General features: G+C 43.9%; 1 protein-coding gene across 2 annotated transcripts in view; it reads right to left on the reverse strand.

The window, feature by feature from the left end:
• The window catches only part of LOC107377333 (NACHT and WD repeat domain-containing protein 2), an 86977-nt gene that overhangs the window by 14489 nt on the left and 57454 nt on the right, over positions 1-15034 (reverse strand). For both annotated transcript variants that reach the window (XM_015946860.3, XM_015946861.3), the window contains exons 5-7: positions 7713-7916; positions 2633-2783; positions 1832-2421 (exon numbers count right to left, since the gene is read on the reverse strand). In XM_015946860.3, coding sequence (XP_015802346.3) covers positions 1832-2421; positions 2633-2783; positions 7713-7916 — 945 coding nt within the window. The remainder of the gene's footprint in view (positions 1-1831; positions 2422-2632; positions 2784-7712; positions 7917-15034) is intronic.

A 15034-nucleotide genomic window follows, 5' to 3' on the forward strand; every position in this document is an offset into this window, starting at 1 on the left:
CAAACAGAATTGATGTCTGAATGCTGGTGACAAGCCTTACAGATTTATTCTCAGGTGGAGCATCAAAGCGTCTGCTTTTAATGTCACGCCTGATACTTAAAACTTTATTGTTATTGTTTTTGAGTGCTTTGTAATTCCGACCAGACACAGAGACAGAGGTGAAAGAGAAAGGAAAAGACAAAAGGTGGGGAGAGAGGGGGGAAGGGTGTGTGTGTGAGTGTGTGTGTGTGTGTGTGGGGGGGGGGGGGGTCCACAAAAATTAACAATAATGAACAAGAGCCTGCTTCTAGACCTGCAGAAAGAGACAAGAAAAAGCAAAAAAAACAAACAAAAAAATGGGACACAACAACAATACAACAAGATCAAGCTCTCACTGCGTCAACTTGATGAAGAAATATATAATCAACATTGTTTAACTGAATAGTCACCCGATAATAAATCACAGTGCATTAAGTGCCCACCATAGTCTTAAGACCTGTGTTGAACGTGCCCAAGTCCATACTTTTGAGAGCACCATGTGAGCACCTGTGTGTGTACACGCGCTTGTTTATGTAAGGTTTCTCTATAGGAGCGTCCAACAGAGGGTGTGAGGGACCACAGATCCGCCCCCCAAAGATGTGCAGGAGACGGGGGGAGCTCCAAGTCCCAGAGATCCAGGCGCTGCCCCAGAACACAGGAAACCCAAGGAGACTACAACCAGAAAGGCATTCCCCCCCGAGAGGCGCAGAGGATCGCACCGAGGGGCCACAACCAGCAGCCGGCAGAGTCCCGGGAGATATCAGCGGCAAGCCCACAGGCCCGTCCGCCCGCAGCCTCTCACCCCCTAGCCGGCCGAGCCCGGGGCCCAGCGACCCGGGACCCAGGGGCGACCACCCCCGCTGGGGACCCAGCAGAGCCCAGGGACCCAGACCCCACCAAGCAGCCACCGGGATTGATCAAGCAGACGCCAAAAATCTTAAACCCCCTGACCCGGGAGCCACGAACACTCAGGCAGACCAAGGCGCCGCACCCCACACCAGGTGTGGCAGGGGGAGGGGAGATGAAGATCTATTATTATGAGTATTTTCCAACAATTAAGCAGCCCTATAATAAAAGTAGATATTGCTATGGTAGCTGAAACCCACATCTGTGTGATGTACACCACTGGAGCTTTATCAGTACTGAAAATAAAAGTATGACTCTTGTGATTTTAAATTAGCAAAACAAAGACGCTTCATTTTAATTAGTTCATTTGGGATATCAATGTTAACCTCCCCAAAAATAAAATTCAACTTTTATAAATAAAATAACTTCTTTAAAAATGTGTTCCTGCTAGCCTTAAATGCTGATGTGAAGGTGCTGATGAACTCATACAATGTGTGATTTAAGGCAAAGGTTAAACAGGAGGAGATATGAGGGCGTCTGCAGAGTGACCTTAATGTTGTTGGGCATCCAGATGGTACATAAACACATAGAAATAGTCTAGACAAGCTAAAAATGACACAAAACCATCCTGTAAAACAAACAAACAAAAAAAAAACAAGCAACTATACACATAATACTGTAAATCCTAGCACACACATGTCTTAAAATAAAGTCTTGTCCAGATGTGTAGCGTCTTGCACACACTTGCTTGGCTTTAAGGAGAATTAAAGACAGATGCGTGGTGATGGGCTGCCTCCTGGCAGGCACGCAGATGGTCATGCAAGAGATGAACAGTTGCACGCCCCCTCAGACACGGCTGTGCAAAGATCAACGCGTGCTGACACCAGACAGACACGGAGCGGACCAACTGTGAAAGAAGGGAGAAGGAAGGATGGAGATGACAGAAAAGGACAAATGTCAGTCTCACCTGTTTGGCCGCCTCAGAGAGCAGCAAGGTCTTTCCTGTGCAAGGTCCTCCGTAGACCACTAGAGGGCTCATCCTACTCCCCTTAGATGGCATGAGGTACTCCTGCACGAAGTCCAGAGTCTCTGACTTGTACTTATAGAGGGCGGCGTAGTTCTTACAGAGGGACAGGTGCTGTAGGACCTCATCGTACAGCGGGTCGGTCTCTGTGTCGAAGTTCTGCTGAACTGTCGCTTGGATGATATCCACCATGTCCTCGTAGAACTGCTTACAGAGACCTTCCACGTAGTGGCTCTCCACTTCCTGCGAGTAGCCAAGCTTCATGTCACAGTGGGTGACTGAGGAGTAGACGCGCAGGTTGGAGGCAGCCACGATGGTGGGGATGAACTCGTCCCGTACCTTCAGCAGCCGCTCGTAGGCTTCCTGGTTGCGCATGACGCGGTCGCCGCTCTCCACGATGTCCATGTAGCGGGCCATCTCGGGGAGCTTGGCGAAGCGGTCAAAGTTAGAGATCTTGCGAATGTAGCAAACACATTTCCTGAGAAAGGCGGGGGTTTGTTTCCCGAGGGCGAAGTCTAACTCGTCTTCCAAAGCTGAAATGACAAGAAAACCCCTCCCTCGTTAACACTTCTAGAGCCACAATGACAAGATCTGATCATTCAAATCATGTCGCTTGGACCTGATGATGAATTTGTTTCTATCGTTGATTAATTTTGTATGATTATTGCTTCTGGAAAATATCAGAAAAAAATGCAGTTTAGAAAGTAAAACGAAACATAGTAATAAGCTATAACAGTATCCAACCAGAGCAAAGGAATTTGTTGGCCTCTGTGTTCTTCATGGTCCCCTTCTCCTGGAGGTGCAGCACGGCTGTTCGGAAGGTCCTCTTGATCTCCTCCGACACGTTCCTCCAGGCCTTGTCATTCTTGGTTTTTGCTGCGCTGCTTGACTCCATCTAAAATGGACAGAGAGGACAGACTCACTGTAACGTTCCTGTCTGCTAGGAAGAGTCAGTTAGTGGGAAGGGGAAATATTCATGACTTATTCAAATGAAATTGTACTGATTGATTTCTGAGTCATTTCATAGTTGAATTAAAGAAAATTCCTCAAACTTTTCTTCTTCTTTTCTTTAGCCTTTTTAGGGAGTTGTTTATTCGTTCCATCGTCAAATGCCAACACTTCAAATGAACCTCAGCTAAATATTTAACTTAAAGCTGACAGTTTGGGCTACACCAGTTTTCTTCAGGATACGCATCTGTGTTAGGTGGATCTTAAAGGTCCGGTTGCTCTAAAACTTGGACAAACATTAGAGCATGAGACTTCAAAAGGGTTTGAAAAACCACCACAACTGTGATCACAACCTCAATGCAAATCCTCTTTTCTGTACGTGCATACGAGAGCTGAGCCGGAGTCCTTCACAACAAAGGGCACGGACGCAAACCCGCCATTAATGTTCTTAAAAAGCCCAACGTACCCTCGTTTACGGTATCCTTGGGTTTTCTGTTTTGGAAGTTTACAAAAAAAGGGTTGGATAAAAAGTTAAATGTCCTACATTTAGACACTGATTGGACTCCCGGGGTTTGCTGATGTTGTATCTACATCACATATGTCAGACTCAAGGCCCGCGGGCCAGATGCGGCCCGCAGAGCATTTTTATGTGGCCCGCGAGATAAATATCAAAAATATATTACAACTGACCCGCTGGCCAATTTTACAGCAAAGACTACAACTCCCATGATGCTTTGCGCCGTTAGCACGGAGCTGATGCACCCCCTCCTTTGTGTTTTTTCCAGCATCTGCTGCCGGTGTGTGCAGCTCCGCTGTCTTGAACAAACTAAACACTCCTCTCACTCAGCGCCGAGTTCACTCAGCTATTTTCTGACGTTGAAGCCCAGAAACGGAGATTCTAGCCGCTCAGTAATGTGTTCACGACTGAAAGAGAAAGTTTTCCAACTAACGCCCAGACAGAGCTGATATAACTCCAGCGAGCAGCGACACGCTCAAACCAGCACGGCTCTGTGGTTGTGTTTCCTCCACGACACACAACAACGTGGTCAAGCTGCTCAGACATGTTCAGCAGCACAAACCTATGTGAGCAGCTGTTGTCATCTAATGTCGTTATTATGATGAAGAAGAACAAAACAACAGGAGTCTCCTCCTCAGCTCAGATCAACCCCATGATGCAGGTATCTGGCTGGAACAGGTGAGCATCACAGTAAACCAGTGGAAGAAAACTGAGCTTTAAATATGTTGGTTTTATGCTCTTTTTCTGCTCCAAAACATGAAAGTTAACAGGTGAGATGTTGCATTTTCATTTAAGATAAAATGATATTTTTATTTTGTTGTTGGCCCGTGAGAAAAGATTTAACCTACAGTAAACAGGAAGTGGAAAGTCTGCAGATAGATGAATAGAATAGAAACTCCCTTTATTGTTCCTCAGTGGGGAAAGCTAGACGTCACAGCAGCGATGACACTTATTACAGGAGAAAAAAAGGAGAATAAAAAATAAGAAAAATGAATAAACAAGAAAACATAAATCCTGAATAGATTTTAAAAATGCTGATTATACCACAAGTAATGAATACCACTGATGCCTTTTATTTAAAACTGACTTGCTCGTGTGTAATTTGGTTATTCCTCATTCAGTGTTAATGCAGAAATAAGTTTGTTTCCAAATTTAAAGGTTCAAAATTGCATACATGTTGATAAAGAAAATGTGCAAATTTGCCGTCACTTTTTCAAAAAATTTTAAGTTTGGCCCTCGACTCCGTCCCAGTTTCATTTCGGCCCTGTGTGAGTTTGAGTTTGACACCCCTGATCTATGTGACAGAGACATGCTGTACTGTACTTTTAATTACTGTTGTACTGACCAGAGTACAGTTGGGTTTTACCAAACAAACCATCGCACAAGACGCTGGTGATGGATGAGATTGAGGCCCTGTCGACACGTAGCCGGGGATCTGCCAAAACGTAGATATTTTTTTACGTTTTGGCCTGTCATCCACATGAAAATGGAGTTTTTTCACACGAAAACGGATCTTTTTAAAAACTCCGGCCAAAGTGAAGATCTGCGTTTTCTCCGTTTTGGGTGTCTGCGTGTGGACAGACAAAACCGGAGTTTTAAGGTCCGCAACTTCACTTTCCGCGACAAAAATATGCTGACATCACGTGTGCGACCTGTGTTTACACTAGCCGACAGCATGGATGCCCTCAGAGCTGCGCTCGCTTTATCAATTGTCCAAGTGCTTTTTGCTTGTTTGTTTTTGCAAGCGGAATTACTGCTCCTTGTGGAAGACCACAGACGAAGGACGAGGTTAAGAACAGGGGAAGTACTGCCGCCTACAGGTCTGGCATGTCCTTAACAACTTATTTATCCGGGTACGTGTGGACAGTTTATTTTTTAAACGGGGTGGTGTGGATGCAAGTTTTTGGAGGGGCGGATATTCGTTAAAAAAAAACCCAGCTACGTGTGGACTAGACCTAAGAACTCCCTTCTTTAATCCCTTTTACAGGTGCTGTTTTATATTTTTGAAACCACAATCTGCGGCATCAGGGTATCAGGTTGAAATTTCCAAGGGTTTGAATAACGGAGGAGCTAGGGGGAGCCCGGCTCCCCGGAAAGGGTGATGGGCTCACATGAAAGCCCTCAACTGACACACCCAGCAGCAGCCCGAAAAAGGATCCAGCTACAAAATAACTTCTCTTACAGATAAAAAGGCATCAGAAAAACATTGAATGTGCATATTGACCTGAATATGACAAGGTTTTTTTCATTGAAAATAATTTTAAAATGTGGAGTCGTCTTATAATCAGGGACCAGCCATTACACACCTGCAACAGCAGAGGGCGCCACGCTGTGTGTTCTCAATAGGAGAAAAAGATGGAGCTGAGTGGACCGACGAGCTATAAGGCAGTTATGCAAATTTTAAGATGACGAGGGTCAATTCAGCAGAGGCGTCAAACACTGCATGCATGGATGCATTAGATGGCAGCGAGGATGACGTTCTGGGAGGAGTCGGCAGGTGTAGCGATCTCACACAGCAGCAGAGCGCGTCTGAATAAAAGCCTCATTTGACTTTTGATTTCACGTGTCAGCAAAGTTCTGATAGTTTGCATTAAAATAGTATTTTTGCTCAGTATTTGTTCTCAAATAATAATAAAAAAAAGTTTATTTAAAAAGTGATTTTTTTTTGTCTTTTCCTGAAGATTAGTCTTGGTAAGGAAGGGTCGTCTTATAATCGGGGTGGTCCTATATTCGGGTCAATACGGTAATTGCACAAACTTTAATGAAATCTTAAATGTTTTAGACTGAGAAAAGGGTGTGTCCTTTGGTAAGACTTTGAATCTGAGGCAATGTACACATCAATGAATGAGAGAGGGTGTAGCATAAAGTGCTTTGGATGGTCATTGAGGCTAGAAAAGTCCTACAATAAACCTGTTAACCAAATCTGAGTGTAGCGATGTTGTTTCTCTTGTCTTTGCTTGAAACATTGGTCATATTGATCTGGTGGCTTTTTTCAGTAAAACCTTAGAAAAGGTTTACATAATAAATTATGAACGGAATGGAATCGTGAGATCTTGCTTCTTTCATCTACGCCTTATAGCGAAAATTAAGCCATTTCTGTCATGTAGTCATTTGGAAACTGATCCATGCCTTTGTTACCTGTAGTCTGGATTATTGCAACTCGCTATATGCAGGGCTTAGGTGAGCTCCAGTAGCACACCTCCAGGCGGTTCAGAACTCGGCTGCTCGGTTGTTAACATGTACCAGGAGGTCTGAACATATTACACCAGTCCTACGTGCCTTACATTGGCTCCCTGTCTCCTATCGCATCAGGTTTACAGTAATCCTGTTTGTGTTTAAGGCGTTAAACTCAGGGGCACCTAAATACCTTTCTGACACCATCCACCGACATGTCCCGATGCGTTCCCTTAGGTCAGCTGACCAGAGACTATTAACTGTGCCCAGGTACAACCTGAAGTCTCGTGGGAGTCGTGTCTTTTCGGTGCTCGGACCAAGTCTTTGGAATGAGCTGCCAGCCGACGTAAAGCAGGCCAAATCACTGGAGACCGACTAAAAACACATCTGTTCTCGTTGGCGTTTGGACATTGAAGTTGGGATTGCGTGGGCAGCATCGCTTTGAATGTGTCTGGATCTGATTCTGGAAACAGGACTGATATGGATTGCAAACTTGTACTCGGGATTTCTTGTTTCATTTTAAATGGTAAAATGTCTGTTTTATTGTTGTGCTTGTTATTGGTGTACAGCACTTTGTCCGTTTTGGGCATATGAAAGCGCTTTATAAATAAAGTTGATTTGATTAAATAGATAATTAGGTAATTTCAGAATGCTGATCTGGGTTCCTTCACTTGGCCAGCAGCCTTCGATCAGGTCACGGGGACAACCTGTTCCTTTTGTAATCAGGCTGAAGCTGTTTTTTTAATTCGCGGTCAGATTCGGCGCATTGAACCTAAATGACATTCACATCTTTTCCACGTAGGACAGGACTGTGACGTACATCCACATCCTTACACATTTCCTCGTACTGATCCAGTAAAAACGAACCATGTCGCCAAGTGTTTGGGGACGAGCGTAGAGAAGATTTGGGGCCCCTTTTTAACAGACAGGGGGTTGATTTGTTATTTGTACCATTTTCTATGCTTTATCTTCATTAACCAAGACAAACTAAAACCGCCACTACTATGTGTTTGTTTTTGGGAGTGTATCAGGAACAGAGTTAGAGTGTGATAAACCTGGAAAACAGGGTTCACTAGCTGGAGGTGACTTGACATGAAGGGAGCTGTCGGCGGACTTAAATAACAGACATCGTTTCGTGTTTTCTGTGGCTGATGCACTATACCACATGGGGAGATTTAGACTCACGGAGTTCTGGTAGTTCTTGAGCATTTGGGCTTTGGGTTTGAGGTAGTAAGCGGGTGGCACAGAGTTTTCATCCCTGCAGTACCACTCCTCCAAGATGTGTGTGTCCAGGCCCGCCTCCACGGCAGCATCGAGGATCATCTCAAACTCTGCTGATTCCACCTCCCCTGGCACTCGGATGCTGCCGTATTTCTCTCCCACCAGAGCCTGAGGATGGAGGACAGGAAATAGAGACAAAAGACAGGCGGCGTGAGACCCAGAGACAGAAGGCGTGACTCAACATAAGCTTTTTTAAAGCTCTGTTATGTAGATCGATGTCTCCAGGTGAAAGGTGGCGTCAGTGATGCACACAGTACCACGTAATTAGAGTAGTTCCAGAGCTCTGGTTGAGCTGGGACCCCAGGAACGCCCACTGTGGTTCTGACACTTCAAACCTCCCGGATCTGTTTCGTACCACGTTGTCAACACATCAGCTTAAAAACAACCACAGTACCTTTTTACCAAATAAAAAAAAAGTTTGCCCTTGTACATGTTCTTGTATTTCAGCATTTGTCACATAAATACAGCATCAAATCAGACAGAAGAACTTCTCACAGATTTAGCTTTAAAACTCTTGGTTCTACCTGACATTTAAATGACTTTTTAAGGTCTTATTGAACAAAAAGGCTAAAATAAAGTGTCAGAAACATCATATATCTTTATTATCTTATAACGCTTGCTTAATTTCCATAATCTACCAATCTTTCCAGGCTGTAAACTGATCTCTGAAGTTCTGCTGATTCTTGATTTTTATCTGGAGCTGTTGAGGTCCCTTTAGCATCATATAAAAATCCTTATAGGCTTCAAACAACCTGTCAGAGCATGGCTGAATTCAGCTAATTAACCAAAACTACCCATTACAATTTTGCCTATAGTGGCTCATTTAAAAGTTCCTCTCAAGATAAAATTCGCAAGGTGCTTCACAAGAACAAAAACTAAAAATATTAACACTAGGAATGCACAATATATTGACATCAATATCGGTATCGTCCGGTGTCAATACTTTATTTCACATATCGGTATCCGGTATCTGTCCGATGAGTAAAACTGGGCTGATATTAGCAGCAGATATTTTTTCTATCTTGTTTCTGTTTGTGTATCTGTTTCAGAGAGTGTGGGGGTGATGATGTGCAAGTCATGGGACAGTAATGGTTATCATCTCAGATGTAAAAATGTGTGGTGTGTGATTATAATAAAGTAGTTATGTACACATGTACACACACACACACACACACACACACATTGTCTGCGGTCTATAGAAATAAAGCAAGACATTCAAAAATTCAGCTTGCATAATTAAGTCTATACAAGGATTTGATTTCAGAAGCATACATGTCAGCGTGTATTTTTATATCTGTATCAGCAAATATTGGTTAGGGTTAGGGTCGGCCATGACGACTGTATTAATGTCAGATGTTGGTATCGGCCCAAAGATTTCATATCTAATAAAAATGATTTAAAATAATCATCAAAATGAAAAAATATATATATAAAAAATTGTGAATAAAAATAATGTCAGGAAAGAACAAGAGAAAATGAAGGGGATCCTGGGAAAGGCACAATTAGTAGGAAGAGCTAAATAAAGAGAGGGTGGTAATAAAGGTCATGCAAAAGTCAGCCTGAACAGGTGAGTTCTCTGCGGCTTTTTAAAGGAGACCACTGAGTCCACTGATCTCAGGGGAGGGAGTCTTATTGAGGAGTGGCATGGTGGTAGTTTTAGGGCTTTCACATCAGCCCTGGTAAGTTAATTGTGTTCACATTTGGGTAATCAATGTGTCGTCTGTGCACAGCTGACTGTTTCACTGGACCAGCTCTCACTCTAGACCAGGTGTGAGGAAACCTGGTTCTCGAGGGCTGCAATACTGCATGTTTTAGTGGTTTCCCTGCTCCAACACTCCTGAATCAGTGGTTGAATCACATTTTCAGCAGCTCATTGAGCTCTGCAGAAGCCTATTAGTCACCTGTTGATTAAAATCAGGTGTGTTAATACAGGGAAACAAATAAAACATGCAGAACAGCAACCCTTGATGGGCCAGGATTCCCCACCTTCATAAGTGGTTGGACTTTTAGAGCAAAACAAAGCGTGAGTCCACTGTTCTTACTACCTGAAGATCTTGACAAGAAAGCCAAATCCAAGACCTGACTTATTACATAAAAGCAATAGGCTGTAATGGTCTGCGTCTGCATCTCCCCTCATGTGTCTCCTTGTGTTCTCCATCCCTCTCTAGGTTCTCCTTTTGTGTCTCCTAGCGCCCTCATGTGTCCTTGCCTGCATCTTCCTCATGTGTCTCCTGGTGTTCCCCATTTGCTCCCACATCTTCAGCCCTCTAGGTTTCCCTCCTCAGGCATCCCCCTTCCAGGCCCTGTGCTCCCTTGGCCCCTTTAGTCACGTCCCTGTAGTTTTTCTTTCTGTAGGGTTTTCCTGTAGTTTCAGCTCCCCCTTAGAATATTAGTTATGTTTGCTGCCCTTCTGGTCTTTAGGTTTTTCTCTCAGGTCATTTTCCTTTAGCTACAGCCGTTCATGTTATTAGTCTCTTTAGTGTGTTTTTCCCACCGGTGTTTGTGGTTTCCCCCTTAGATTATTAGTTATGTTTCCTGCTCTTCTTGTCTTTGGGTTTTATTCTTAGGTCATGTTAGTTTCCTTCCTGATTAGTAATTGAGTTCACCTGGTCTCTCTCTCCCCACACACCTGCAGCCCATCTCCCTCTCATCCTCCCCAGTGCATATAACCCTGTCTGTGTCTCAAAGTTTTGTCGGTCCATTGTTCTTGTTAGTCTCGTCCCTGTTCCTAGCCTCTAGTGTTCTAGTGTTTCTAGTTCTCTAGCGTTTTTGATGACTCAGTTTAGATTTTTGGATTTTTGATTTTTTTGGTTTTTGGCTCCCTGCCTTCGGATTAACGACCTTAATAAAGGATTTTTACTTTATCCTCCACCTCTGCCTCGTTCATCTGGTATCTGTATCTTGGGTCCTAAACATCCTCCTACACCAAATCGTGACATAGGCCATAAAAATAGCAAAGAATAAAACCAACGGCTTCTTCCACTCATGGAAATCTATTGATAAAAGGCACTGCCATGTTGTATTTTTATAACCTTAAGAGAGACTAGAGACGTTGGACCTAAAGTCTCACTTACACACAATCACAATGTTTCTTAGGTCAAACATATGCAGAAATACATATCTGAACACGCTGCACCAATGTAAGAACAGGAGTCGAGCTTCAAAGAGTCCCGTGTTTCTAAATCTAAACGTAGAGCTCGGCCTGTTGTTCCAAGAAACAGTAAGCTCTGATCTTCATAAGGTAATTTAAGGCTAAAACTTAACTAAAAGCTAAACCTGTCTTATCTCACAGGATTTTTTGGGCCATCTTCATCCAGCGCACAGATTTGTCAAGTTTAGAGTCTTTTTTTAAATCTCTTCCTCATCTACTCTCTATTTTTGTGAAAGGAGCAGATTGGTTCTGCTACTCCATGGCAAAATGAGTGACACACTGTTCTGTAAAACCCAGTCTTGGCCACATTTCTCAGTAATCATTGGCATTAAGAAAAAGCAGCAGAATTTATATGTTTATGTTTATTTATTTGGCAGACGCTTTTATCCAAAGTGACTTACAATTTACAACCTATAGGGCATGTTGTGATCTGTGGGGAAAACCGGAGTAACCGGAGGAAACCCACGCATGCATGGGGAGAACACGCAACTCCACGCAGAAAGGCTGCAGCCGAGTTTCGAACCTGCAACCTTCTTGCTGCGAGGCAACAGTGCTAACCACTGTGCCACCATGCAGCCCATGGTTATATAGAGCAGATGGGATGTTTAAGGGAAAAAAAGAGCAAATGAGACGTATGAGGGATGTGGATTTGCAGGACGAGCGTGAAAAACGGTTTATGTGGGCTTTTATGTGATAAGTTAAGGTTGTTTTCATAACAGGGGCAGCAGCAGCTCAACAGGTTGAGGGGGTTGTCCAGTAATTGGAAGGTTGCAGGTTAGATCCCAGCTCCGGACAGAGAATTCTGCTGTTGTGTCTTTGGGCAAGGCACTTAACCCACCTTGCCTGCTGGTGGTGGTCGGAGGGACCGGTGGCGCCAGTGCTCGGCAGCCTCGCCTCTGTCAGTGCGCCCCAGGGCAGCTGTGGCTACACCGTAGCTCATCCCCATCAGTGTGTGTATGTGTGAATGGATGAATGATACACTGTAGTGTAAAGCGCTTTGGAGTCCTTAGAGGCGCTATACAAGTGCGGGTCATAACCTTTACTGCTGCCAGACGTGTTTTAAACAACAAATCAACCCCCTCTGACTCTCTGGAGCATTTGCTTTTCTATCCATGTGTTTCTAAGAGACGCTAAACTCAGTATCGTTGGTAAAAATCAGGCCCATTTTCTGTTTGATGTTCTTCGTCTGTCATTACTGTGGACAATAGGAGGAAGAAAACCCTGACTCTCACTGCATGCGTCATAACTCATGTCCACCTGAAGCCTTGCTTGTGGGAAGAGATGTGGAGCAAACGAAGGACAAGCCAAGTGACAGCGAGCTCCGATGAGCAGGAAAACGACTTGCACGCTTGCGGCAATGACGCTTCAAAGCCACTCCACGCTGGAGTCCTTATTCCGTTGGCATTCGCAGCGGGAACAGATGCAGAGAAGGAGCTCATTCAGAAGATGGCATGTTGCTAGGTCTGTGTGGGACGGCCGGACTTTAAAAGCCCACAAATGCTTCCAGTACATTTATTCCCATTTGAAAGGTTTACAGTCCAAAATGTACAAATTAAAAAAATAAGAAGGTTGGTTTGGTGTCCAAAATCAGCTGACTTGGAGGAGGAAGTTTCACTCGCGCACTCATGATCCAAAACAGCTTTTAAATATTTATTTAAACTAGGGCTGTGCAATATATCGCAAATATATCGTTATCGCGATATCAGCATGCACAATATGCATATCACAAAGAACAGATAGATATGGTAATGAATGGTCAGCTCAAGTGTTTGCTACACATAATGCATTCTGTCAATCAAACGGAAGCATCACGATGTTTTTTAACAAAACAAATAGAGCTCTTCACCCATTTGGCCAATTGGGTGGGTTCTCATAGGTTAGATGCCCGACCCTGGCACTTAATTTTGACGGTTGGCAAACATCTGAGTTAGCTTTGTTCTGCTCTTTCTGCTGATTCTGCTTTTCCCGGGATCCACTGATTGCCTTTTCTTGTTCATTTTCTTTTTCCCCTTTCCTCACATCATTTGCTTTTCTCATTTTTATGATTTTTTAGTCATTTTTTTATTTCTTTGTTGTGATTATTTTTGTTCTTGAGTAAAGTTTTTATTTATCGCAAGTAAAATCGTCGTCGCAATATTAATCATTGTTATCGCACATCGCAGGTTTTCCTAATGTGGTGCAGCCCTAATTTAAACATAACGGAACATAACGGAAAACATAACGTGCAGAATTTATAAGCTCACCTGCCAATAAATTATTCAACTATGTCCCTTTAAAACAGTGCTTCTCAATTATTTTCTGTGATGCCCACCACCTAAGATGCATATAACTTTCTGCACAGCCCACCTGCCCTGCAGGAAAATGTGCGAGCGACATCGGCACATATTATCTGTTGGAATATCTAACGGGAGATGGGAGGTGGTTGGTGATAATGTTGTCAGGATATCCCAGAGCAGGGGTGGGAGTGTGGAGTAAGTTGTATCTGGCATGGTATGTATTCTCTCCCGGGAGGGCGCTCCCCACTAATTGAGAGACACTGCATTAAAGAAAGAACCCTACTAAGATGAGAAAGCTAATTTCAAAACACAAGAGTTGGGCATGTTAAAAAAAAAACAACACATGCAAGTATGCTATTGACAATGAAGGGTGAGAACGTCCATGTGTCTGGGTAACTCTACCAAAATAAAGAGAAGGAGCTAAGTAGGTCAGGCTGCTTAAAAACGACTGGTGTGATTGACAGAAAACGTCCTAAGATGGTACAAAAGATGAATTTTAAAGACAGGCTACCTCTGGAGAAATCCTTTTTAGAAGTTCTATTATATTTATTTTAATGTGTAAGCAATAAAATATATCCAAAACGTCAACGTAAAACATGTTTACTTGTTTTTTAAATTACTTAACTTGATCAGTCACTCTGAGTTTTTCATGCCGGATGAACATGAAAATGGTCTCCTACCCATATCTTCGGCATTAGCGTGCAGATCGTTCCACCTCCGCCTGTTTGCTGTGAAAGCACGTGTGTCAGATATTGGTGGTATGGCGAGCGCGTGTGTAGAGGGTGAAACAGGGCTGGTAACAGGATAGAATGAAGTCATTCCTGTCATAGTTGTAAACATGTTGTGAAAAATGTGCTGCAGCTGAACCGAATGCTCAACAAGTTGAGCGGGTTGTCCAGTAATCGGAAGGTTGCAGGTTCGATCCCGGCTCCGGACAGAGAATTTTGCTGTTGCGTCCTTGGCAAGACACTTAACCCACCTTGCCTGCTGGTGGTGGTCGGAGGGACCGACGGTGCCTGTGCTCGGCAGCCTCGCCTCTGTCAGTGCGCCCCAGGGCAGCTGTGGCTACACCGTAGCTCATCACCATCAGTGTGTGAATGTGTGTGTGAATGGATGAATGATACACTGCAGACTGTAGTATAAAGCACTTTGGAGTCCTTACTCTGAGAGGCGCCATACAAGTGCGAGTCATTTATCATTTAAAATCATGAATTGAACTGGAGCTGCGCAGTGGTTAGAGCTGTTGCCTTGCAGCAAGAAGGTCCTGGGATCTTTCTGCATGGAGTTTGCATGTTCTCCCTGTGCATGCGTGAGTTCTCTCCGGCTTCCTCCCGCAGTCCAAAAACATGACTGTTAGGTTAACTGGTCTGTCATAATTGTCCTTAGGTGTGTGTGTGTGTGTGTGTGTGTGTGAGAGTGTGTGTGTGTGTGTGTGTGTGTGTGTGTGTGTGTGTGTGTGTGTGTGTGTGTGTGTGTGATTGTTTGTCCTGTGTGTCTCTGTGTTGCCCTGCGATGGACTGGCTCTCTGTCCAGGGTCCGCCTGATTGCCCGTTGACCGCTGGAGATAGGCACCAGCACCACCCCAACCCCCCCTGCCCCCACCCCAACCCCCTCACCGGCGACTCTACCTGGACAAGTGGTTTCAGAAAATGGATGGATGGATGAATTGAACTGAAACCCCAATTTCTGCTAGATCAAATCTAACGCAATTCAATCTTTTCCTGAAATTGTTGAGTCCAAGTAAAACAAAGGCGTTAAATGTTGAATTTAATTCAATTCTTGACTATTTTTATTGAAAG

This window comes from Nothobranchius furzeri, chromosome 2, assembly GCF_043380555.1.
Source record: "Nothobranchius furzeri strain GRZ-AD chromosome 2, NfurGRZ-RIMD1, whole genome shotgun sequence".
Taxonomy (NCBI): Eukaryota; Metazoa; Chordata; class Actinopteri; order Cyprinodontiformes; family Nothobranchiidae; genus Nothobranchius; species Nothobranchius furzeri.